Here is a 27,424-nt window from a genome sequence, read left to right on the forward strand (position 1 = left end):
TATTTCAAAGGAAGTTACCTTTGACATATTTTGAGTTTGCCAATTTTCTGCCTTCATATATAATATAATGGGATATATATTTAGTATATTTAGAAGTGTTTCTTTAGGAGGGTCTTTTGGAAGTAGAACTACTGAGTCAAATATGATAAACATTTTAAATTACCAAAATGATTTCCCCAAAACTTGAGATTCACCAGATGTGATGAGAACATTTGTTTCAAAAGATCATGTTTAAGCCTTAGTTTTATTACTTTAGTTTTAATTTTGGTCAATTGTTTACTTACACATAGGACTCTACATCTCTCATAGATAAGTTGGTTGGAAATCTCCACTTTACTCATGATAATTAATTAATAAATATCCAACATATGGAACACAGAAAATATAGTGTTGTCACATAAACCAGAAGGATGCAGCACATTGAAAGATGCAACATATTTGAAAACATATGCTGATAATTATGAGTAGATGTATTTCGGTTTGATAAAAATTGAACTCACCTGATAGCTTTCTACTATTTTTTCTACAACATGCTCCCAATGAACAGATATCTCAGAAGATGATAAGACTTTTACTCCTACTGCTGTTGGGGCTTCACTGGGAGCTGAAATTTGATGAGAACAATGCATTCTTACATATTCTTATATTAAGAAACTCAAATAGCACCATTTGCTGTATGAATGGATGAAACTATATTAGTATTTAAAATAGTTTTAATATTTCCAAAATAAATAGTTCAAAAATTTTATTATTTATTTCTCTATTTTTATTTATGTCATGGCTATCAGTAATACACACACATTCATATATATGAATGTTAATATAGAGACACATATGCCTACATATGTACACACACACTTTTACAAAATACGGAAATCCATAAGAATTTCTCTGATGTCCTTGAGCAAGAACAATACTAATATTTTATATTTCTTTTAATTAACTTGTTTATGAAAGCTTGTGAATGCAAATCAAAATTTATTATTAATATGTTCAACTTATCAACTCTATATATACTATTAAAATTAGGAAATTAGGTATTTCTTACAGAAAATTATTCATTAACAATTAATTTTCAACTGTCTCATGCTATTTGTATGAGCTAAAGATACACAGCAATACTTTCCTCTTTTTCTTTTACGTTTAAGCTACGTTTTTTTTTTTTAAGATCATTTGAAACAAGTTGTGACATTCACTGCTTCTTGGGCTCAGGAAAGCTTTTATAAGTCTAATCTTCCAATTGGGCATCAAGTCAAATATGTATCAAAAAGGCCTCTGTTCAGTGAAAAAAAAATACTCTATATCCCTTACAAAAATTACACAAAGAAACTAAGGAAATCTTAAGCAGGAATGATCAGGAGTAATCAATTTTTATTGTCTTTTCTTAACAAGACAAAATACTCTTTTATGCTGAAGTGTCCTGCATGTGAACACTGTTGTCTTTCCAAAACAAGGTAAATGTGTGGTACTATGATTGATTTCTTAGCAGTAAAAGAGAAAATGAACGTTTATACAAGTTTCAGCACATGCAGGTTTTATGAGGCTTATGAAACATTTAGGAAAGAAATGTAATTAAATACAGATGGCCATAACTAAAGACATGACAAGCATGACCTTTACCTGATTACTTTAGCATCAAATAAAACATTAAGAATGATACTAGGTGAGAAGATGACTTGTAAAATATTTTATATTTTCATTTTCTCTGTGAGTTGTACATATGTCATTCAAACTATTAAGATTGAGTCAAGTTATAATATTTCTTCAAATTAGAGCGAGTTTTGAAAATGTAAAATTCATTACCGAGGATTAAAAAGTCCAGAATTGATTATAAATTTAGAAATTTCTACTTGTTTTTCTATGTGTTTATCTTTCAAAAAGAGTGTGTGTACATAGATACGTATATAATATAGTTGTTTATGTTTGTATTGGAAGTAAAGATCATGGAATGATTTGAATATATACATTTTTAACAAATATGAAAGCTAACAAATCTATGACTATAGAGCATAAACTTTAAGTGATAGCTAAATGTTTCTTGTGGACCAAACATAACGTAAATTGGGTAAACTAACATATAGTGCTTTTTCTCTAAGAAATCATAAGAATATTTCACATAGCTTTAAGTTTTAAAACCCTTCCATTGTTGCTTGTCACACATGTGCAAAATGAAACTTATCCAAGCACAAATGTGTTAGGTCAGAAAGCAATGAAAATTTCTACTTTCTCTTTTAGTTATTAATTATTTACCTAATGCACACGAGTAGAAGGTATAATAAGGAAGTATTATCTTTTCAAATAGGAAAATAAATAATAAAAATGTAGTAACTTAAATAGGAAATCAGAGAAATTAGTGTAATTACATTTAAAATTATGTATCATTTATCATAGATATATAAAGTTCTTTAGGAACATGATTGGTTCAATTAAACTTTCTAGAAAAACAGAGAACCAGTATCGGTAATTTTATCCCTTTCATACATATTTTTATTTTCAAGAAAAAAACTTACATTGGCCTTCTGACCCCTTTTTCATAGAATTATGCCTAAATTCCCTTTAATAAAATTCCAGGATGCTACTGTTGATAAAGAATCTGCCTGCAACGCTGGAGACCCTGGTTCAATCCCTGGGTAGGGAAGATCTCCTGGAGAAGGGAATGACAACCCACTCCAGTATTCTTGCCCGGAGAATTCCATGGACAGATGAGTCTGATGGGCTACAGTCTGTGGAGTCGCAAAGAGTTGGACACAATTGAGTGACTAACACTAACACTAACACTAATGAACATGCTACTGTAATGACAAAAAAAAGTTACATAAATGCTACATTACACATTTTTGAGTTAAATGGAGAAATTTTATCAAAAATTATATTATTAATTAAATATTATTAGTATTATTAAAGAGTTGGTAAACTAGTGAATTTTATGAATGAACAGGCACACTGAGGTTCTCAAATCTAGAGATTTTCTGACTGCAAAATTATAATTAAGAGATCAGGAATAGGGTCTAAGCCAACGATTTTAGTGGCGATTTACTAGCTACCATAAACACAATCTAAAGGATGAAAAAGATTTTGGCAACATTCTTGTCATTTAGATAAAGAGACTGACATGCTGATTTGGCTCAAAATAATACTGAAAAGACTGCAAACAAAATGCCTACTAGAGAATCAGATTTTTCATCCCTCATCATGTCAGTGGGGCCTTTCTTTCACCTACCGTCTTGTGCGGAGTGGATGACAGCTGTGAGACTGTAGGGTCCGTCTCCTTTGTTGTTGAAAGCTTTGACTTTGACTTGAAATGCAGTGGAAGGGCGCATGGTCTCGTCTTTATGGACATAGCGGCCAGTATCTGGATTAGTAACTGTCACTTTTTTCCATTCTTCCCCATCAAATGGCTTAAATGCCACTATGTAACCAAAATTGTTGCCGTAATGGTATTCTCTTGACAAAGGCTAAATAGAAATTGAAATGTTAAACAGATTTAAGCAATACAGGTAACGGAGAAAATCATATGCAAACAAAAATGCTACACATGGAAGCAGGCTTTCTGTAAAAACATTTTTATTTCTTAAGTGAGAGCTGCCTACAAAAATTCGGCACAAACGAGCTGCAACACGTGAGACTTCATTTACCAAGTTCACTATTTCTGAAACACTCTGGGGGAGGGGTACCTCTCACTCTGGGTCTTTTTACTTTCAGTTTCTTCCTTCAAGGGTGCTTTCCCTGAGTCAAAAGACCCTTTCCTCACATTCTGAAGGCTAAAAAACTACTTGGTGCTTTCCCTGGCCACAGGATCTGCCATTTTAAGATTCTTTGTGCAATAATCCATATAAAACATCCCCAGTTATTTTTCCTTCTTTAACACTATTATGATCTACACTATATATTTACTTATTGTCTACTTTATTCTTTCTTGCCTAGTAGAATGTAAGTTTCATGAGAACAGGGTTATTGACAGTTTCATTTACCTCTTTATCTCTAAAACCTAAACAAAGTCTCAAGTAGTATTTATTCAGTGGATAAGTTAATGAATTTCTTTAGAGTTGAAAGACTATAATAAGAAAGTTAACTATACACTGGAATATCTGTACTGCTACCGAACAGTAGAAACTGGTCACAGAAAAAGAAAGAAGGAGAAAGGAGAAAAAGATAGCATTGCCTCCATCTGCAGGTGACTGGCTAGGCACCCTGTCTGACTCTAATACTGAAGAAAGACCTCTGTTTTACATTTTCTTAGAGCTATTATTGGATTTCTCTGGTGGCTCAGACAGTAAAGCATCTGTCTACAATTTGGGAGACCTGGGTTCGATCCCTGGGTCAGGAAGATCCCCTGGAGAAGGAAATGGCAATCCACTTCAGTACTATTGCCTGGAAAATCCCATGGACAGAGGAGCCTGGTAGGCTAGGCTCCATGGGGTCACAAAGAACCGGACACGACTGAGTGACTTCTTACATGTCAATTACTCAATAAAGATGTCCATGTCAGCCCTAAATTCTGACTTAAATTCTACTGAGTATTCATCATTTAATCTTTTTTAGTCATTATGTATTTGCTTTTTACACAGAAATATCACAGTTAAAGTGTCTTGAGGGGAAACCTTTAACTAAGTACAACATAGTAGCTCGAATATCCTTATGTTAAACAGGGATGCATGTAAATGTACAAAGTTCAAAGGAAGAAGAAGTTGCTCTTGGTTGCACAATATAGAAACTGTAAAGCATGATCACAAGGAGGTACATAATATAATTTTACATTATTAACACAATAGCCTAACATTTCCACCAGACTTTAAACATTTTTTTTTCTTATTGATAGTTCTATACTTAATTTTTGCAATTTAGTATATCAGAATTGGGCTTCCCTGGTGGCTCAGATGGTAAAGAATCTGCCTGAAATGTGAGAGAGACCCAGGTTCAATCCCTGGGTTGGGAAGATCCCCTGGAGAAGTGAATGGTAACCTATTCCAGTATTCTTGCCTGAAGAATTCCATGGACAGAGGAGTGTGGCAGGCCACAGTTCATGGTATCTCAAAGAGTCAGACATGACTGCGCGGCTAACATATCAGAATTAGCTATGAAGCTTTCAGAATGTAGTGACTCTCTGGTCCTGTTCTCAGAGACTTGATTTCAAATTTATGGTAAATGAGTTCCAATCTGAATGTTTTGACAAGCTTCTCCTCTTATTGTGAGGCAGATATCTACACATGTTGAGAAAATAAAACCTAAAGAAGTAAAATGTTCAAATTTTCTAATATCTTCACTTTTTGTGTATCACACTGTCACTAAAACTGCCAAATCATTTGAGATTCAAATGAAGAAGAGGCGATTTTTTCCTGAATCCTACTTTAATATAAGATGTAATGACAAATATAAAATATGACTATACAATACAGAGTGAAGTCAACTTTGGCTAAATATCCACTTATTGTAAAAATTAATTTGACACATGTAAAGAATAAAACGTGTTCGTTATTTCTGTAGTTTTCGGAATTTTTTGGAGTCTTAGTTGTGTTCTTTGACCATCAGCAGAGATTAAATGCTAAAAGTATTTAATGGATACATAGAGCTATATAAAGCATGTTAGCTACATAAATGCCAGATGTCTAATTCAGACACATTTATGTTATCAAAATTTTCCTCATCCCCGATACCTCTGTCACTTCAAAAATCCAACTAGGATACATTATTTTCCAAACATTATAATCTCTGATACAGAGCTCCCTTTGGGTTATAAAATTTTAATAAAATGTTTTGGATACCTTAATAACAAGTCATTTGTGGGGACTTCTAAGACTGACCTATAGTGATAAATTACACGTGCTGATGAAAGTAAGTTTCAAGTCAGAAAGCAAGGGCCAATTTAAAAACAGATGCTGATACAAAAGATTTTTTAACTGAATCTTTGAAATTTTGAAAGTCCAGAGCAAAAATTATGAATTGCAATTGGGTTACCAGGCCACAGTGAGTACAGAGTACATTCGTCTCTGGAATGAAAGAATTGAATGTTTATTTAATCTTTTAGGCCTAGGCCTATAGATACTATAGCATCAATAACTTATTTTTGCATAAGAATGGCACACTAAGCCATAGTAAATTAGGCAAAATCTGGCATGCATTGGAGAAAAAAATTAATTTTAGTAATTTATTCTTATTTGTTTTTGAGGCATTGTCTTTTATTTTATTTCAGGAAACAAAATGGGTTTGAGATTAAGTGTAGGTAAAGCAACAAATTACATGTGCAACTTCTTAACACTTACCGCCCATGTTATGGTCAGTTCTCTGTTGCTTCCACCTCCACCTCCTACATCTGAAGGAGCCACATTAGGTGCTGAAACAAACAAATAAAACCACAAAAGAGAGGCCATGTAATTTTTTCTGATGTTAGATTTCTTATTCACTTAGAAACCATACACATTTTTTTTCCTTTTACTAGAAAAGACAAGCTGCACACGATACACTCAATTATAATGACAATGCCCCAGATTTGCTATAATAATCTGATTTTCTGCCAAGATAAAAATTAATTCAGTGCTACATGAAATGTGCTGGATTCCTTCATTAAAAGGTAGTGAAGCAAATTTGCCTTCCCTTTTTAAATTTTTTCTGTGTCCTTTCATTTAATATGACTTTGAAAGACTGGACTCATTTTGTTGGGAAAATATTTCACAGCTCTTGTTTTGAACTCTATAAACTTCTAACAACATACTGTTGGGTTAGTTTCATGCCTCAGTCTACAAATAACTGTTAAGAAATGGAACATGCACATTAACATAGGATTGTACTTCCCAAAGATATTTGGAGACATTACAAATCTAATACTGTTTTTGTGTTCTCATTTTCAATGCCTAAATCTCTTCGAGAACCCTGTCCTGTCAGGGTTCTTCTCCCTTACTTCTATCTTTTTATAACATCATTCAATTTTTCAGTCTCTACTGTAGTGACTATCCTTTGTAACCTCTCAGCCTTAAAAATCATCCTATAATACTGCTTTACACTTAACCTCCAAGCCATCTCACCCTTTCCTGTCACTGAGGTGCAAAGAAGAACTGATACATGATTACTTTTGTACTTCACTCTATAATCACTTTTTAATGATGCATAATCTGTTTTCTATGTCTTCATATTACTGAAATCACCCTCTCAAAAATCACAAAATTGCTTTTAACTACCAAGTCCAATGGCTTCTTTGTTTTTCTCCAAGTTATTCTCTCTCCTTGGAAGTCCTTCAGGATGTGTGCTATATATTATTAGATTTGTAGGTGGCTCACTGGTAAAGAATCTGCCTACAATGCAGAAGATGTAGATTCAATCCCTAGGTTGGGAAGATCCCCTGGAGAAGGAAATGGCAACCCACTTCAGTATTTTTGTCTGGGAAATCTCATGGACAAAATGAATGTGCTGGTTTACTTCAGCAAAAGATAGTGAAGCAGATTTGCCTTCCCATGTTTTATTTATTTGAAAACCTATAGTCCATAGATTACAAAACAGTTGAACATGACTAAAAAATAAGATTAAATACTGTCTTATTGTAGGCTACATCTTATTGGATTTGCATCTAATTGGAGTTGTACAGATAAATATTAAAGCAGTTTATTCCTGTACTTCAAGCCCTTGGAGACCAGCTACCCAACTACATGGAAGAAGACTGTGTCTTTACTGAGAACACACATTTTCCCACACAACTGCTATGACTCAGTCTGAGATATTATTCCCAGTTCTCTTAACATTTTAAAGAACAGATGAAATGTCATTTCTTCCTTGACTTTCCAAACAGTCCTCTCAAAAGGAAACAGCAACACCTTGGAGAGAGTATTTATTTACAGATCCTAATGTAACTGTGATTCTCAAATACTTCAAAATTTCCTCTATGTTAGTCATGAAAATTCTTTGCTGAACTATGTACAGTAATTATACAGAAACAAACAAAATGGAAGCTATTTTTTTATATCTATAAAATTATATGGTTTACTTTCCAGATTAAGAAATTAATGTGAAGTTTGAGAGATTTTTTTATTCAACTGTAACCACATGAGAGTTAGAAATTAAATTTAGTGCATGGGGGTGTTAAAAGTTAATTTACTTGTAGCACTTTAGATGAAATACATATTAAAGGAGTCCTCAGGCCTAGAAAAGAAGATAACCTCAAGGGCCCTTGCTGAACCATCTGACTTCCGGGATGGCAAAACTAAACTTTAAGTCCCACCCTGATACTCAGGGCAGACTGCATCAGCCTGGGACCCTCCATCCGCTGCCCGGAACCCCGCCCGCCCCGCCGCCCCTGTTTATCAGCAGACTGCCATCTCAGCTAAAGATTACCCAGAACGCCCCGCCTGACTAAATCTTCCCGAATCACTTCTGCAAAACCTCCCCTTAAATATGAAGCCTCCCTAGTCCCGCACCGCTCAGCCTGGTCGTTAGACGGACTATCGTCCCTCCTTGCCTGAATAAAGGTAATCTGTCTCCATTAAGGTCATCTTCCTTTCTTCATTGCCTCGTCTGAACTATACCTTACATATATTGAAGGCTGAAACATTAGAATACTCTTGGAAATTCTTTAAACTCCGTAACTCGTGTTCTGAAGCCCAAACTCTACGTGCTATAGAGAAACAAAAAGCATGTTGTCTTGCAATCAATGAATAAATCAAATTTTGTGTGTTTAAGTATAAATATTGTGGTGACTGGCAAATAGTTTCAAAAGTAACTCCAGAATAATTTATTATACTGAAATTTGTTGAATCAGGTATTGCCTTCATCAGGGCAAGTATTATTTGCCAAAGCATTTCACTATAATCCATTTTATTATAATCAATATGAACCTTTCTTATTTAGAAAAGATCTAAAAATAGAGTCTGCTTATGTTATAGTGAATGTTTTTCCCATTTCATAACACTTATTTTAAAGATAATTTTGCTCTTCAAAGATCACCTATCGAGTTCAATATGCTGAAAACAAGACAAAGAAACACTCAGAAATAAAGGTAGCTGTATCTCTTAATAGAGTGTCATATACATTACTTGGAATAATAATTGATTTAATTTCCTTTGAGCTTTGAATGTTCAGTTGTAAATTTAGCAGCTAAGGAACATTTTTTTCACAAGGGAATTGGACATATAACCTATACATCTGACATGAATCTGAGCAACTAGTTCTGTGTTTGTATTTAGTCCTGCAGAAACAGGAGGACTTGGCCAAATAGTGATTCTGTTCAAGGAAGTAAATTACCCTGAGCACAAGGAAGTTTATTTAACTTTAGGCTCCAGGGCATTTAACAGTGAACAAACTAGGCATTCTCTTAATGATAAATCATTAAAAATAATTTTAATAAATATTTTGTAAAAATATAAAGTTCTTGAATTAATCACAAATAAACAATGAAAGGTAATGAGGTTTTTTAATTCACGCTTTTGCCATGATTTCAGTCTAACAGGGATTCTTTGTTGATGTTTATAGGATGGCTTTGAATTTTAGTTGTAGATCTAGAAAATATTTAAAAAGAAAATCAAGCCAATACCCTGATTCATCTTTCCTATGTTATGAAACTAATGCTGTCAATTTTACTTTTAGGTTTAGCACTTAAATAATTTGCATAGAAGTACCTTTGGGGACTTTAGCATTTTATTTAACAATATGCAAATCACCTTGGGACACAATTCTAAATTATAAAAATCATGGAGTAGAGGCTCTTGACAGAATATATTGATTATTCAGTTCTTGTTAATTATTGCTTTAATTTAAATAGCTATTTTTACAGAGATAAAGTTACCATGGATGTATTGGGTTGATCAAAAAAGATCATTTGGGTTTTTCCATAATATCATCCAGAAAAACTTGAATAAACTTCCTGGCTAACCCAATAGCTTCTTATTTTAATTTGCATCAGAATTTCTTTGTGATTTAAAACAAATTTTTTAGTAAGAAATTCAAAATAGCAAGTAATACTCTAGAGTCTAGATAAACAAAGCGATTAAAGTCTTACATCTGCTTTTATTCTATCTGTAAATATGTTTTCTTTCTGAAGAGATTAATAAAATTAATAAAGTCAAAAAATTAATAAAATCAAATGAACTGCATGTTTGGATATTCAAATGAGTTGCCCATAACCCATGATCTACTGTTCTGATGGTGGAGCATATTGTTAACAATTTTAATGCATCTACCATGTTAAATTGATGCTCTTTGCAGGTGAGGACGATCCCTTGGGGCAGGGCATGGTGACCCACTCCAGGATTCTTGTCTGGAGAATCCCATGACAGAGAAGCCTGGCAGGCTATGGTCCATAGCATTGCAAAGAGTCTGACAAAACTGAAGCAATCTAGCACACACGCATCAGATAAAAGAGATATAGGGTCTGAGATAGTTCACAAATATATTAATGTCTTTAGGGCTTATCAGGCCAAATTTGTTGTTTGCTTATTAATCTAAATTTTGCTGTCAAACAGGAAATTTAAAAGCATGTGACAGAGTAAATTTGTTAATTTCTCAGTGGAATGTTAGTCTAAAAACAAGAAATCTGGGGCAAGTTCAGATGGGCAGAAAAGAATGCTATGAACTGAAATAATCATAATAAATAGTAAATTTATTATTAATATAAAGAACTCAGACCAATTATGGATATTTCATTTAAGTGAAAGAATGAACACTTCCCAAGTTTATCTCACTGTATTAAAAACAAAAGCATCTAATGCATATTTTAACTTTATTTTGAACAAAACAAATTGCATTTATTAATGGATTTGTATAAATTTTATTTTTTTTCTAAATTTTAATATACAATTATCACTATAGCTTTGATCACTACTTTTCTTTTCATTATCCTCTATTCACTTACAATTTCCAGAACCATCCTCTTTTCCTTCTTGTTCCTCTCTTTTCCTACAAATAATTTTAAGTACCAGATATAGATACTATGCTGTGATAAGCACTAAAGTTACAATATGAATAAAATCTGATTTCAGTCCTGAAGATGCTAATATAGTACAAGCTAAATATGTACAACTAGTTTTAACTCATATGTTAAATATCTACAATGTATTAAAAAATCCCCAGTAACAGTTTGCTGGATGAATGTGTGAAGTGAAAGTCGCTCAGTCGTGTCCGACTCTGTGTGACCCCATGGACTGTACAGTCCATGGAATTCTCCAGACCAGAATACTGGAGTGAGTAGCCTTTTCCTTCTCCAGGGGATCTTCCCAACCCAGGGATCCAACCCAGGTCTCCCACATTGCAGGTGGATTCTTAACCAGCTGAGCCACAAGGAAAGCCCAAGAATACTGGAGTGGGTAGCCTATCCCTTCTACAACTGGGGTCTCCTGAACTGCAGACAGATTCTTTACCAACTGAGGTATGAGGGAAGGACCAGATGAAAGTATGAATGAATGTAAGAAAGCCCAGTGTATTAAGACTCATCTAGAACTTCGAAAGGATTTTTATGTATCACACCTAGCTGGATACTCAGGTTAGCACTTTTAAAACAAGATTTTTCTATTGTATTATTAGTGACAGCTACTGAATTTAATATAGCATCCTACTGGCTATTAAATATGTTCTTGATACCATTCTTCTCCTTTATCAAACATATCTAAAAAATAAAAGTATATGAAAGAGCAGAAGAGCTTCATTGGACATGAAATTAAAGTTTTAAACAAGGTATGAAAGTGTTGATTCCAGTGTTATAGTATTTTTTCTCTTTTCCTTCTTAGTTGTATCTGGTAAATAAATGGCAAAAGCTTTCAAAGCAAACCTGAGTATACCCTTTTAGGATACTGACTTGCCAACTGTACCTGCAGAGCTATTAGCCATAAGGGTTTGGTCTTACAATGACACATCACTTTGAAGGATGCTTTTGTTATCTCTCATTTACAGTCAAAATTAAATGGGTTACAAACACATCTTCTAATTCTTCATTTGGGACCATCCATTTTATAATGCACTTGTCTGAAACCAAAGAATATACCCAACTGTGCCTTGCGATCTTAACATTAAGTAATTGGACAGATGAGGGTGTATGCTACACTAGATAATGTCCTGTCTTTCAGTCAGCATAATGAGCCACACAGTACCCTTCCCATCAAATGGAAACTAGCCTTTATCTCATATAACAAATGTTGGCATCTCTTAGAGACTTGATATAATGGTACATGACAAGACAAATAACCCCGTGTTTCAGAAAGTATTGTTTTGTAAGGATAAAAAATATAAATGTCCAATTTTATGAATACTCAATTTTTCAAAAACAAGATGAAAGAAAAAACAGAAATTAAAGAGAAAGTCTGTTGAATTTTATTGTATTAAATATATAGACATATTCTTGTAAGATTATATGATCCTCTACTATGTTTAGAAAAATGGAAACATTGCCAAATGTGGTGATTTATTACAGAGTAGATAATATTTTCTTATAAGCATATTAAAGCATAAAATGAGCATTGAGAACATAATAAAAATTTGATTCAGCAAATATTATGTACTTGAAAGTACTAACTTTGCTTTCCTTACATGTTTCTAATCATTATAAGATTTCATAAGGAAAATAATTTCCACTTAGAGATGAGAAAATTGAGGTTTAGGGAGTTTGAGTAATGTGCCTCTAATTACAGAGATTTTAAATGATGGAACCAATATTCTACTAAAGGATCAATGTCCCAGAGCTTTAATACTGCACATTGTTCTTGTAGGAAGTTGTTTAGGAACAAAGCTTTTATTATTACAAAGCCCTTAATTTGAATTCCAGCTCTGCTTCACATTAACTGAATGAGATATTGACTTCTTTGTCTGTAAATCAGAAATAATAATACAAGTGAATAAAGTTATTGTGGGAATTAAATGGAGCAATGAAAGTAGAGAGTTTAGCACTCTGAGATAACACACAGAAAGTACCTAAATGATAGTAGGCATAAACGTTGATTAATAAAGGATCTAAAATATTTTCTTACGAAAGGTTAACAAATGTATTACAGAGTATAGGCTTTATTTTTTCACAATTGAAAGGAATGCATCGTTTCACTATATCACTATAGAGTCATATCTTGCATTGCGAATAAGACTGTTACTACTTCATGTGTTTGTTTTGTGTTTGAAGGCTTTTAAGAGAAGTTGTTTTCCTAGCATACTAGAGAGAGAATTAAGTCCTTAACAAAATACATTTCAGCAAACATAATGTTAGAGGTGATACTTAATGAAGGTGATGCCAAAAGTTATTGGTTGAAAGTAATAACCTTACCAAAATTTTAGGTTTGATATCAGTCTGAAACAAATTGTTCCCAGCATTTCTAAAGATAAGAAAACATTAAGGTTGGAAAGTCTTCAGAGTTACATGAAAACTCCTGGCAAAATGGACATAAAAAGTATTCTAGTCTTCTAAATATGATATTAAATATAAATTATATTCAGAGATTCACATATGAAAGAGTTAGATTAAATCTTTCTTTCTGAACATTTTTATTGTTGCTCTTAAAAACATATTTCATTTAATTGATTGTACACTGAGATTAAAAAATAAAAAATCTAAATTCTTATGATAATTCTGACCAAATGATCAACCAAAGTATACTAAAGCAATAAGTTTTGAAATAAATAATTTTTTGGTAACAAAATTTCTCAGAAGGAAAAGGGAGGGTCTACTAACATCGTCAGTGCCAGAGAAAATATCTTCCCTCCCCATGAACCATGTTATTTTTGGATTAGAATTAATTCACATTTTGCTGGTCAATATAGGACAGAAAATTAATCAAGCTCCATGAAATTAAAAAAAAAAAAAAGCTGATATCTGAGGTAAATCTGTTATAATTTTTAACTGAAATTGGTTTATTTTGACTGACTTAATCATTTGATATTTTTGCAATTTTATTTAGAAAATGAATACTTGTTGAAGCAAGTACATGATCTCTCAGCATGAATTATGTGGTTTAAACAACCAGTCAGATAATGTCCCAGTTCCTTTTTATTTTTGATTTTTAAGAAGGGACAACTGTGTTCAGTTCATCACATAGAAGGTTCTATTACAAACATAGGAGGCTTTAATAATAAAAAGCAAACTCAAGGGTCCTGGCTATCTGGTATCTGCATTCTCTAAAGCTGCAATTTATATTATCTCTGTATCCTAATGAGATTTATGTGAGGTAGAGTAAAAGAAGCAATTGTGTTCATTTCATAGGTGGATATATGAAGGCAAATAAAAAATGGTATTTAAGTCATATATTTTTGTAATTGAGAATGAAATGTGAATTTCTACTAGAACACTAATAAAGTTTCATATAAATGACTGTGCTTTTAAAACCTGCTTGAAAAACCACCTTTAAGAGAGAAAGTTGAATGCATCAGGTCTGGATTTGAATTCTGAATATTGAATATAGTTATATCAACCTAGGCAAACTATCTAGTGTCTCTGAGTTTACTGCTTATTAATGAGTATTGGATTATAATACCTTCCATTAAAACTATTAAAAAACTAAGATCATGGCATTTGGCCCCATTACTTCATGGCAAATAGAAGGGGAAAAGGTGGAAGCAATGACAGATTTCCTCTATTTTGGCTTTAAAATCATTGTGGCCAGTGACCACAGCCATGAAATCAGAAGACAATTGCTTCTTGGCAGGAAAGGTACGACAGACCTAGACAGTGTGTTGAAAAGCAGATAAATCACTCTGCAGACACAAGTCAGTATAGTTAAGGCTATGGTCTTCCTAGTGGTCATGTAGGGTTGTGGAGAGCCGGACCGTAAAGAAGGCAGAGGGCCAAATAATTGATGCCTTTGAACAGTGGTGCTAGAGAAGACTCCTGAGAGTTCCTTGGACAGCAAGATCAAACCAGTCAATCTTAAAGGAAATCAACCCTGAATATTCATTAGAAGGACTGATGCTGAAGCTGAAGCTTTTATTTTGGTCAACTGATGTGAACAGCTGCATCATTGGAAAAGTCCCTGCTTCTGGGAAAGCTTGAGGGCAGAAGGAAAAGAGGGCATCAGAGGATGAAATGGTTGAAGGCATCTCCTATCAAATGGACATGAAGTTGAGCAAATTCCAGGAGATAGTGAGGGACTGGGAAGCCTGGTGTGCTGCTGTCCATGGGGTTGCAAAGAGTCAGACCCAATTGGGCGACTGAACAATAACAACAATACAATCAGATCAGATCAGATCAGATCAGTCGCTCAGTCGTGTCCGACTCTTTGCGACCCCATGAATCGCAGCACACCAGGCCTCCCTGTCCATCACCAACTCCCAGAGCTCACTGAGACTCACGTCCATCGAGTCAGTGATGCCATCCAGCCATCTCATCCTCTGTCGTCCCCTTCTCCTCTTGCCCCCAATCCCTCCCAGCATCAGAGTCTTTTCCAATGAGTCAACTCTTCTCATGAGGTGGCCAAAGTACTGGAGTTTCAGCTTTAGCATCATTCCTTCCAAAGAAATCCCAGGGCTGATCTCCTTCAGAATGGACTGGTTGGATCTCCTTGCAGTCCAAGGGACTCTCAAGAGTCTTCTCCAACACCACACTGCAAAAGCATCAATTCTTTGGCACTCAGCTTTCTTCACAGTCCAACTCTCACATCCATACATGACCACAGGAAAAACCATAGCCTTGACTAGACGAAACTTTGTTGGCAAGGTAATGTCTCTGCCTTTGAAGATGCTATCTAGGTTGGTCATAACTTTCCTTCCAAGGAGTAAGTGTCTTTTAATTTCATGGCTGCAGTCACCATCTGTAGTGATTTTGGAGCCCAGAAAAATAAAGTCTGACACTGTTTCCACTGTTTCCCCATATATCCCACAACTGCACAACTGCACTCATCTCACACGCTAGTAAAGTAATGCTCAAAATTCTCCAAGCCAGGCTTCAGCAATATGTGAACTGTGAACTTCCTGATGTTCAAGCTGGTTTTAGAAAAGGCAGAGGAACCAGAAATCAAATTGCCAACATCCGCTGGATCATAGAAAAAGCAAGAGAGTTCCAGAAAAACATCTATTTCTGCTTTATTGACTATCCAAAGCCTTTGACTGTGTGGATCACAATAAACTGTGGACAATTCTGAAAGAGATGGGAATACCAGACCACCTGATCTGCCGCTTGAGAAATTTGTATGCAGGTCAGGAAGCAACAGTTAGAACTGGACATGGAACAACAGACTGGTTCCAAATAGGAAAAGGAGTATGTCAAGGCTGTATATTGTCACCCTGCTTATTTAACTTATATGCAGAGTACATCATGAGAAACGCTGGAGTGGAAGAAACACAAACTGGAATCAAGATTGCCGGGAGAAATATCAATCACCTCAGATATGCAGATGACACCACCCTTATGGCAGAAAGTGAAGAGGAACTAAAAAGCCTCTTGATGAAAGTGAAAGTGGAGAGTGAAAAAGTTGGCTTAAAGCTCAACATTCAGAAAACAATATAATACCTACCTCAAAATATTATTAGGAGAATTAACTGAAATATATGTGAAAATACTCAGCATAGATCAGTATTTTAGTGTTTCTATTCTTCTTTTATTATAGAATCATCTATTTTATCTGGTAAATTACATGAAGTTACATGAAACTTTAAGACAGAGTTTACTGATGGCAGTCTCCGTGAATAATTTAGCTTTAAAAACTACAGACAGTACAATTCATAATTATATTTAGAAGTTAGGCCAAGGGATTGATGTAGCCAGAAATGGATAAATGTTATTAAGATAACACAGCAGAATTTTAATGGTGTTCTGTCATCCATTTAAAATATTTTTCCCCAAATAAAGCACTGAAGTTTGGCAAGGCATAGTAAAAATAAACAAACTCAGAGAGTCTACAAAACATTTTCTTTTTCATAGACAAGGAATGATGAAGAAAAGTTATTATTAGAATCAGAACAATATTTTTGCCCAGAAATGCAAGGGAGAAGGAAAACAGAGTGGAATATTTCTTGTATGAACAATTATTAAAATGGAGTTGGTGTTCAGCATAAAAATTGGACCTAAATTGGAAGAATAGCTATGGTTGAGCTGAAAAGAGCACATTTAGAGTGGCACCTAATACTCAAAAGAACATATTATAACTATTTCTAAGGTGCTCTGACTCCCCAGGTGTACAGATTTGAGAGTGTCCTTCACTTTCTCTCCACAGCCTGCTCATCCTACTCTCCTGCTCATACTTCCATCCATGTGACCATTCAGTTATAAATGTCTCTGAAAGACAGAAAAAAATGTGAGCCTTCTAGATCAAGGGAACTGTCTACATGACTCTGCCTGGTTAAGATTCACAATTTACATTAAATTTTATATTCTAAATGGGCTTCCCTGGTGGCTCAGATGGCAAAGAATCTGACAGCAATGTGGGAGACCCGGGTTTGATCCCTGGGTAGGGAAGACCCCCTGGAGAAGGGAATGGCAACCCACTCCAGTATTCTTACTTGGGGAATTCCATGGACAGAGGAGCCTGGTGGGCTACAGTCCATGGGGTCACAAACAGTCAGACATACTGAGAGACTAACACCTTCACTTATATTCTAAACGCCAAATTCATTTAAGTAGTGTCTAGAGGATCACAGACTTGCCTCTATTTACCTCTTTCCCATTAATTATGTACAAATATTTTAAAGCTTTATATCTTCTCTTTTGATTTTTGACTTCTTGGCGCATAATGTGCATACATGTGTGATATACATATATATATACATTTTTAATTACTTACTTCACAGCATTATTTCCAAATATGTTCAATTATGTATTAAAGTGTCACTGAATTTATAAAACTTTAAAATTTTAAAACGTTTTTTCTACATACCAGCGCCATCTGTTTTAATTTTGTTTGATGGTATACTGGGCTCTCCTATACCCAAAGTATTGGTTGCTACCACACGAAATTCATATTCCATCCATGGGATTAAATCCACTGCTCTTGCTGCCTCCATGTTTCCTTCAATAATTGGGGGATCTAAATAAAACAAATATTAAATAGAGAATATTAGTTGAGTAATATCACTCTTATAATTCCCTATTTTTATTTTACTCTTTTGAGAAAATGGCACATATTCCACTAAGTCAAATATAAATAAAAACTAGGATGACAAAATGTTAATTACATTTAAAGAAGTAAGAAGAGAGGTCCTTAAGAAAATCTTAGACCCTAGAAAGACAGACACACATATGTATCATTTATTTAGTAAGTATAGGCCAGGTGCACCAAGATTCTGCTCTTCTAACTGACTCCCAGTTCAGGTCTTTGCTGCTAGTCCACCGGCTACACTCTGAACACTGAGAATATGTATTCTGAAGACAGAATCCAGAAAAATTCTTGACCCGAGGGTATGATTCAGGAAGATAAAATTTTTCTGGACTCAAACTGATATAGTGTATAGGTAGCAAATGATTGATTAGTACAGTACCTATATGTTTATACCCTTTTGTTGTAAGCTTTTTAGATTTAAACCCAAATCATTTGGGGCAGTTATTAATGTTAAAATAATTCATTCAGATTTATTTAATATTCAGAATTTATGCTACTAGATATTAACAGGTAAATTATACCTTAGGGGTAAGATATGCTTCAAGATTGCTTATTTAGTTGAGGTATTAGAAAACATACAACCAAGGCAGGACCATACATTATTTTAAGTTCAGTTCAGTTTAGTTCAGTCGCTCAGTCGTGTCCGACTCTGCAACCCCATGAATTGCAGCACACCAGGCCTCCCCGTCCATCACCAACTCCCGGAGTTCACTCAAATTCATGTCCATCGAGTTGGTGATGCCATCCAGCCATCTCATCCTCTGTCATCCCTTTCTCCTTTTGCCCCCAATCCCTCCCAGCATCAGAGTCTTTTCCAATGAGTCAACTCTTCGCATGAGGTGGCCAAAGTACTGGAGTTTCAGCTTTAGCATCATTCCTTCCAAAGAAATCCCAGGGCTGATCTCCTTTAGGATGGACTGGTTGGATCTCCTTGCAGTCCAAGGGACTCTTAAGAGTCTTCTCCAACACCACAGTTCAAAAGCATCAATTCTTTGGCGCTCAGCTTTCTTCACAGTCCAACTCTCACATCCATTCATGACCACAGGAAAAACCATAGCCTTGACTAGATGGACCTTTGTTGGCAAAGTAATGTCTCTGCTTTTCAATATGCTGTCTAGTTTGGTCATAACTTTCCTTCCAAGAAGTAAGCATCTTTTAATTTCATGGCTGCAGTCACCATCTGCAGTGATTTTGGAGCCCCCCAAAATAAAGTCTGACACTGTTTCCACTGTTTCCCCATCTATTTCCCATGAAGTGATGGGACCAGATGCCATGATCTTCGTTTTCTGAATGTTGAGCTTTAAGCCAACTTTTTCACTCTCCACTTTCACTTTCATCAAAAGGCTTTTTAGTTCCTCTTCACTTTCTGCCATAAGGATGGTGTCATCTGAATAAGTTAGTTCTCCTAAAATATTTTTTAGGGCTTCCCTAAAAAATTCTTCAACGGTAAAGAATCTGCCTGTCAATATGGGTTCAAACCCTGGGTTGGGAAGATCCCCTGGAGAATGTAAAGGCAAACCACTCCAGTATTCTTGCCTGGGAAATCCCATAGATAGGAATTACTTATTTATCTATTTATGTATTAATCCAGGTAAGCAATAGTTCATTGGACATGGCTTAGCCACTAAACAACAACAAAATACTTTCACATGTCTTTAATAATCAATCTACACATACATATGCATATAAAACAGATGTACATCATTTATTTGAAAAATGTGTTCCCTTAGGCTTGCATATGACTCATTATCTTATTACTTAGGGAATTCCTAAATCTTTATGTAACACTGCAGACCATGAATACGTAGCTTTTTAAGATACTGTACCAACGGCCACCATAAATGCTGAGCATCACAGTGTCAGTTTCTACTTTTGGACAAATTCCTATACAGCTCAGCCTATCCCATGTGTCACGTTGTCACATGCGGCAGAACTCTCCTAGACACTAATTTTACCATCCAATGTCTTATTTTGTTAAGGACTTGTTTTATATATTTGACATATTTTTGACATTCTGATGAAAACTTTGGCTTTGCTTTTGCCTGTTTTAATTCTGCCTCTTTATCTTCTATCTCCTCCACCACACTCTCACACCATATCCGAATCTGTTTGTCTTACTTCATATACATAAGAACAAATTTTAGGTAATTGGAAGAGGGAAGATGAAGTTTTGAATGTGCAGGACTCTTCACAGAGAAAGGGAAAACACAGGGCTCATTGTTATGACACTGGGTAGAGTCTTTCTTGGAGAAGGGGATGGCACCCCACTCCAGTACTTTTGCCTGGAGAATCCCATGGATGGAGGAGCCTGGTAGGCTGCAGTCCATGGGGTCGTGAACAGTCGGACACGACTGAGCAACTTCACTTTCACTTTTCACTTGCATGCATTGGAGAAGGAAATGGCAACCCACTCCAGTGTTCTTGCCTGGAGAATCCCAGGGATGGGGAAGCCTGGTGGGCTGCCATCCATGGGGTCGCACAGAGTCAGACATGACTGCAGTGATTTAACAACAGAGTCTTCCTCACTAGATGCCTTTTAATGATTTTGAGCTTCCATGATTTGAATGGTGATTGTCCCTCCCCTGCCAAAAGATATGTCTATGTTCAAATCACCAGAACCTTGAATGTGACTTTGTTTTGCAAAGAATTTATCAACCATTTTAATTTTAAGACTAAAACAAAGTTAAAAATCTTTAGCTAAAATCATCCTGGATTGTCGAGATGGATCCTAAATCCAATGACCAATGTTCTTATAAGAGAAACACAACAAGGAAACATAGAGAAGAGGAGGGCGAAATGTGAACACAAAGGCAAAAACCGAAGTGAAGCAGCCACATGCCAAGGAGTATTTAGAGCCTCTGGAAGCTGGGAAAGACAAGAAACGGGTTGTTCCCTGAGATCCTTGGAGACAGTACAGCCCTGCCAACACCATGATTTTGTACTTCTGTTGTTGTAAACCACCAAATCTGTGGTAACATGTTACGACAGCTGCTGCTGCTAAGTCGCTTCAGTCGTGTCTGACTCTGTGTGACCCCATAGACGGCAGCCCACCAGGCTCCTCCATCCCTGGGATTCTCCAGGTAAGAACACTGGAGTGGGTTTCCATTTCCTTCTCCATGCATGAAAGTGAAAAGTGAAAGTGAAGTCACTCAGTCGTGTCTGACTCTTAGCGACCCCATCCCACCCGGCTTCTCTGTCCATGGGATTTTCCAGGCAAGACTACTGGAGTGGGGTGCCATTGCCTTCACTGTTATGACAGCCCTAGGGAATTAATACCGAGATTTAGAGGCAGAGACTGATGGAAATATCTGTGAGTTTGTAAATCTGGAAAGTACAAGTTAAAAAGTATAACAGAAGGGTCAAGGAGGCAGTTGGATATTCTCCTCTGCTACTTATGCTGTGAAACCCCAGCCCCATTTAAATGTCTGAAGAATGGAAATGTTGAAACTGTTCTAAAGGGCCATTCTTGGCAAGGACATGGTGCTCTCAAGATGGTAAAACCTACACTGGGGCTTTTCCAAGCAGCTGGGCAGTCAACAGGTAGGGGCAGGTGAAGTCTGGCTCAGAACAGGAATACCCTGATGGATGTGCAGTAAAAACTGCAGCTGATAAACTGACTCCAAACATGCATGAAGGTCCAATACTAAAATAGCTCCAAACAAGTGGAAGCTCAGGAGTATGTCCTGAGTAGAAAGTCATACTTGACTACAGAAAATATTTGGAAGAATGGTGAGAGATAAAGAAAAATCAACTGGAGTCAATTTAGGGTAAGTTTTAGATTCCAGATGAAGATGTAAGATTTGTGACTAAATGAAGTCTGAGGTAAAGAAAGAAGAACAAGCAAAGAGCCTTGGAGTTACATTACAACCATGAGAGGATCAGGCCTCAGTGGGAAACCCTTGGCCCAGTGATGCAAATGACTTTCAAAACAGGAAATTGGAAGTGGGTGTTAGGAAGATAGACTTTCAAGATGTACCTTATGAATAATTAAAGAAGGAATTTGATATCAATAAGCTAATAATATATCTACAAATATAGCTAAAGGTGTAAAAGCTCCTCTTTTTAAGAACAAAAAGCAGTTATGTTCATTCTTATTAATATACACTAACATCAGCACCTATGAGATGGTAAGTATCTAAAACAAAAAAGTTTTTGGCATATCTTTACAATACTCCCTGTATAAAACCATTTATATAAGTAATAGGGCTAATCTAGCAAAAATGACTAATACCAATTATTTTAGAAAAATGTATCTAGAATTAAATGTGGTTCTGTATCTGGCCTGCTTTCCTTCCCCAGAAGGGGTCAGGACTTTTGACTCATACCACATCACAAGAACAGGATTTAAAAGTTTGCTTTCTAATTTTTTTCCTGTCCAGTCTTGAGCTAAGCAGCCCAGCTCATCATTTTACAATTAGAACCTCAAGATTGGCTATGTCCATACCAGGCCATACTCATAATATATTTCTATGTCCCACTTATTTACTCCTATTTGTGATTTATGGATATATATATCTCCATATATATGTTTGTGTTTCTTTTACTTCTTAATCATATTTTGGGGCCACTCAGGGCTTCGTATACCTAGTATGATGTCTTGTAGGTAAAAGTACTTGATAAATATTTGTAGAAATCATAAACAAAATACAAATACAGAAATTGTGCTTATATGGCAGAAAGTGAAGAGGAACTCAAAAGCCTCTTGATGAAAGTGAAAGTGGAGAGTCAAAAAGTTGGCTTAAAGCTCAACATTCAGAAAATGAAGATCATGGTATCCGGTCCCATCACTTCATGGGAACTAGATGGGGAAACAGTGGAAACAGTGTCAGACTTTATTTTTCTGGGCTCCAAAATCACTGCAGATGGTGACTGCAGCCATGAAATTAAAAGAAGCTTACTCCTTGGAAGGAAAGTTATGACCAACCTAGACAGCATATTGAAAAGCAGAGACATTACTTTGCCAACAAAGGTCCGTCTAGTCAAGGCTATGGTTTTTCCTGTGGTCATGTATGGATGTGAGAGTTGGACTGTGAAGAAGGCTGAGCACCAAAGAATTGATGCTTTTGAACTGTGGTGTTGGAGAAGACTCTTGAGAGTCCCTTGGACTGCAAGGAGATCCAACCAGTCCATCCTAAAGGAGATCAGCCCTGGGATTTCTTTGGAAGGAATGATGCTAAAGCTGAAACTCCAGTACTTTGGCCACCTCATGCGAAGAGTTGACTCATTGGAAAAGACTCTGATGCTGGGAGGGATTGGGGGCAGGAGGAGAAGGGGACGACAGAGGATGAGATGTCTGGATGGCATCACTGACTCGATGGACATGAGTCTGCCTGAACTCTGGGAGTTGGTGATAGACAGGGAGGCCTGGCATGCTGCGATTCATGGGGTCGCAAAGAGTTGGACACGACTGAGCGACTGATCTGATCTGATCTGAGAGTTTACAATGTCTCAGCACAACCATGTGTACAACAATCACTTTATTTTCTCCTTCAACCCTGAATCAGGCAGGCTACTGGTAGTAGAAAAGAGGGCATTATATTACTTGAACCCTCCAAAAAATATCCATGCTTTATGGCTTTTATATCTATATTCAACTCATAAATTATCCTGCCTTTTCTAAAGCAGAGGATAAAGCTCATCTCCATTCTCTTAAGCTCTCTCCCATTCTCTTTAACGCTGAGTTGGTCCTTTCTGATTTCTCTCCTCCACTGCTACTGTTTTACCTAATTTTTATTTATTTTATTCTTATCCCTAGATGTTCCTATAAAAGGATTTGTACCTCTTGTAATTTTATCCAATCCCTTTAGCCTTGGTAGAAGCTACTGGATGTATTTTATTTTTCCAAAACCACCCACACAGATAGGTTGGAAGCAAAGGTCATCTTTCCTTTGGAAAGCATTTCATGCCCCTAGCCAAATGGACAATAATCAGGAGCAGAGGGACTCTGTGTCACCTTTCTTCAGCCAAGTCTCTTGCTACCTGTTTGCTATTTCTGGGGTCAGAAAGAGAGGTGAGTACTTTGCACAACAGAGGCAAGTACCCGGAATTAGGACTGAGAGCTCAAGTTCCTGAGTTTCAACTGAGTCAGTTCTGAGTCAGGTCACTTTTTACAGATAACAGTGTAGAAAATCAGATTTTTAACTGTATAAGGTCAGAAGCTTCTCTCTGTTTAAAAAAAACAAACAAACAAAGGTAAAATATTATATTTAAGGAGGAAACAGACAGAACAGGTTCCATCTTGAAAGCAGGACTCCATCCTGGGCCGGACTGTGGACTTTGAGCTATATTCCCAGTATTTATGGAACCGACATACTAACTGGAAAACCAGACCCCCTCCCCCGACCCATGAAAGAGCCCCAGGGCTCGTATCTAGACTCTCCATTACCTAAAAGAATACACTAATTATCTGTGTAACCAAATAGAATCATAAATTCTATTATGCTTATTGGGGTATGACCACAGGCCTATTGATAATTGTCCACTGTTAACTACCTAGGCTTAAGGCATACGAATCACAGGTTTAAGGCATATGAATCACGGGTTAATTTTTATTGTATCTTTCTTTTCCTTTGTTCAGAGTAGTTTCAGATAATTTGGGGAGGTGGGTTTGAACACGTACACTTGGGGTATATAAGATTTTCACAAAAACTGATCGGGGTCCTTGGCTAAGAGGAGACTCTGCCTTGGGCCCACGGTGTAATAAACTGCACTCCACTATCTGAATTGTCCTTCTGAGTGAGTTTGTTTCCCAGAACGTGTGTCTACAACAGTATATTAACCTGACAGGTATTTAGATTGGTTGCAAAAGGATATAGAATAGGAGACATAAATCTTACTTTAACACTCAGATCAAAAGACCCTTCTTTAGAAGGTCTTATTTTGATAACCAGCCCTGAGCAGTAATGTAGAGATATATTTTCAAATAGTTTTAGCCCATAATGCCCAGAATTAAAAAGACAAATTCTAACTGTTCTTTGGAGGAAAAGAGAAGCAAGCCTTATAGGTATTGAAAGGCCAAAAGTTACAAGGTTTTGGTTTGTGGTGCTTTGTCATATGCTTTGTATTGCTGTGCCTTCTAAGCCACATTGATTAATTCTTTGAGCAGCTTCAGAAACACACAGAATGACCTCCAGACTAAGAAAAAGTAGATGTTTCAAAAATAACTCCAGGCAATGTATCACCTGTTCTAGATTCTCCAATGTTGCCATAGTAAATGCTGCTATTTCCTCAGGATTTAAATACAATTCAAATCCTCAGGAACTTCCATTTCAATCTAAAACACAAGTTTTTGAAAGTACCTGGAAACCATTACCCACTTGGGGATTCTAGCTGAAAAAAACTAGTCCATTGTTTGAAAATGAAAATGGGCATTTAAAGGCTTCTCTCTGGCACTGACACAACTACTCTGTGTGATGTTAGAGGCTCTAGACCCAACACAGAGACCATTTGGCAGGACTCGGGGAGGAGCCAGAGGTGTGACAAAGTTCCTTGAAGAGAAAGAGAAGTAGATTGCACTTTGGCATCCCAGAGTGTATGTTTCATTGATTCTTCTCTAGGGAAAATTTGCATGTAGCCTCATAAAAACCCAGAAATTTATATTTGAAATGAGAACAACAAAAGTGAAGCTACAGGAAAGCATCAAGAAAATAGTAAATTTTTTTTTTTTTGAAAATAGTAAATTTTTAAAATGCAATCTCCTACAAGGAGCCTAATTCTTTTTTTCATTTTTTAAACTATTACTTTGGCAAAGATTTAAAAAAAATACTAAATACTAAGTAGCGATGTGGTAGAAGAGAAACTCATATACTGGTGGTGGAAGTAAAAACTTATACCTTTCTACAGTGTAATTTTGCAGTATAACTCATGAGCTTAAGCATGCTTACACTCAATAATTTAAATTACAAATGTTTATTCTGAGGAAATAAACTAAAATTCAGAGAAACATTTATGTACTGAGATGATAATTGCAGAGATTTATAACAATTCTAGTCTTCCATATGATGGAACTTTAAACATAAGGACATTTTTCTTCCTTTTCTTTCTTTTTTTTTTTTTTGAAAACATATCCAGGATTCTCTCAATTGTTCCTCATAGCACAGTTTCCAGGCCATTTTATATTCTGGCCAACCTTTCTCTTCCACACAAACCATCACCAGAAGTATTCTATAATTTTTCCTCTGAAAGGAGTAGCATATAATCCAACATAACATTCTAAATCTGACCTGAGCATCTCGAGGAACTCTAGGAATGGTATCAAATTTATGTCGTTCATCCCCAAAAATGCTCGAGAAAAGTAATACTTACAGTAGCTTGTTTTGGAAAGATGTGCTTTCCATTATTTCATGTCATTATCCTAAATTTAATCTTTAGAATGTTGAAAGCTGGTATCTGAAAAATACCTATTGGACACCTAAAATAATTACCTTCATAAAACTGAATTTAATTTGGCACCTCCTGTCTTCAGTGGACACCACTATAAATAAAAACCATGTGAGTTTTATCTCTGCATTGGTTGCCAAAATTATTTTTCACTTCTATTTATTGAAGGAGGAAACAGACAGAACAGGCTCCATCTTGAAAGCAGGACTCCATTTTGGGCTGGACTGTGGACTTTGAGCTATATGCCCAGTATTTATGGAAATGACATACCAACTGGAAAACCAGACCCCCCGGATGGGAGAGCCCCAGGGCTTGTATCTAGATACTCCACCTAGGTGGAGAGTCTATTCACCTAAAAGAATACCCTAATTATCTGTGTAACCGAATAGAATCATAAATTCCATTATGCTTATTGGGGTATGACCACAGGCCTATTGATAATTGTCCACTGTTAACTACCTAGGCTTAAGGCATACGAGAATCACAGGTTAACTTTGTATCTTTCTTTTCCTTTGTTCAGAGTAGTTTCAGAGAATTTGGGGAGGTGGGTTTGAGCATGCACACTTAGGGTATATAAGGTTTTCACAAAAACTGGTCGGGGTCCTTGGCTAAGGGGAGACTCTGCCTTGGGCCCACCGGTGTAATAAACTGCAGTCCACTATCTGCATTGTCCTTCTGAGTGAGTTTGTTTCCCAGAACACATGGCTAAAACATTAGGACACAATCACAAGAGAACAATACTGATACTACTAACAAGAAGAATATATAAAATAATATAAATAATAATAGTTTTTGCAGAGCCCATCAGAGAGTTGAATTTGTGAGGAAATCTAATGAATTAAATCATCATTGATAGAGTCATGGGAAGAGGAGGAAGTAGTCACAAATGTTCATAAGAAAAACTCAGTTTAACTTTTCATAGATATTTAAAGACAGAGTGCATGCTGGCATGACTTTTTTGAATCCATGGGAAATAAAGGAGAGTCTTTTCCTGTTGACAAGTTCTTTTTTGTAGGCTTCACCAGATGTATTCAATAAAGTTTGGAAGCAGAAGAGTGCTGAGA

The 27,424-nt window shown here is 36.0% G+C and overlaps 1 protein-coding gene across 3 annotated transcripts in view; it reads right to left on the reverse strand.

The window, feature by feature from the left end:
- The window catches only part of CNTN1 (contactin 1), a 420,540-nt gene that overhangs the window by 69,593 nt on the left and 323,523 nt on the right, over positions 1–27,424 (reverse strand). For all 3 annotated transcript variants that reach the window (XM_086403896.1, XM_086403897.1, XM_086403898.1), the window contains 4 exons: positions 17,760–17,909; positions 6,261–6,331; positions 3,221–3,455; positions 501–604 (listed from right to left, as the gene is read on the reverse strand). In XM_086403896.1, the coding sequence (XP_086260022.1) occupies positions 501–604; positions 3,221–3,455; positions 6,261–6,331; positions 17,760–17,909 (560 nt within the window). The remainder of the gene's footprint in view (positions 1–500; positions 605–3,220; positions 3,456–6,260; positions 6,332–17,759; positions 17,910–27,424) is intronic.

Source organism: Bos grunniens, chromosome 5 (genome assembly GCF_055505025.1).
Source record: "Bos grunniens cultivar Pamir isolate PY7600 chromosome 5, Bosgru_T2T1.0, whole genome shotgun sequence".
In the NCBI taxonomy this organism is placed as follows: domain Eukaryota; kingdom Metazoa; phylum Chordata; class Mammalia; order Artiodactyla; family Bovidae; genus Bos; species Bos grunniens.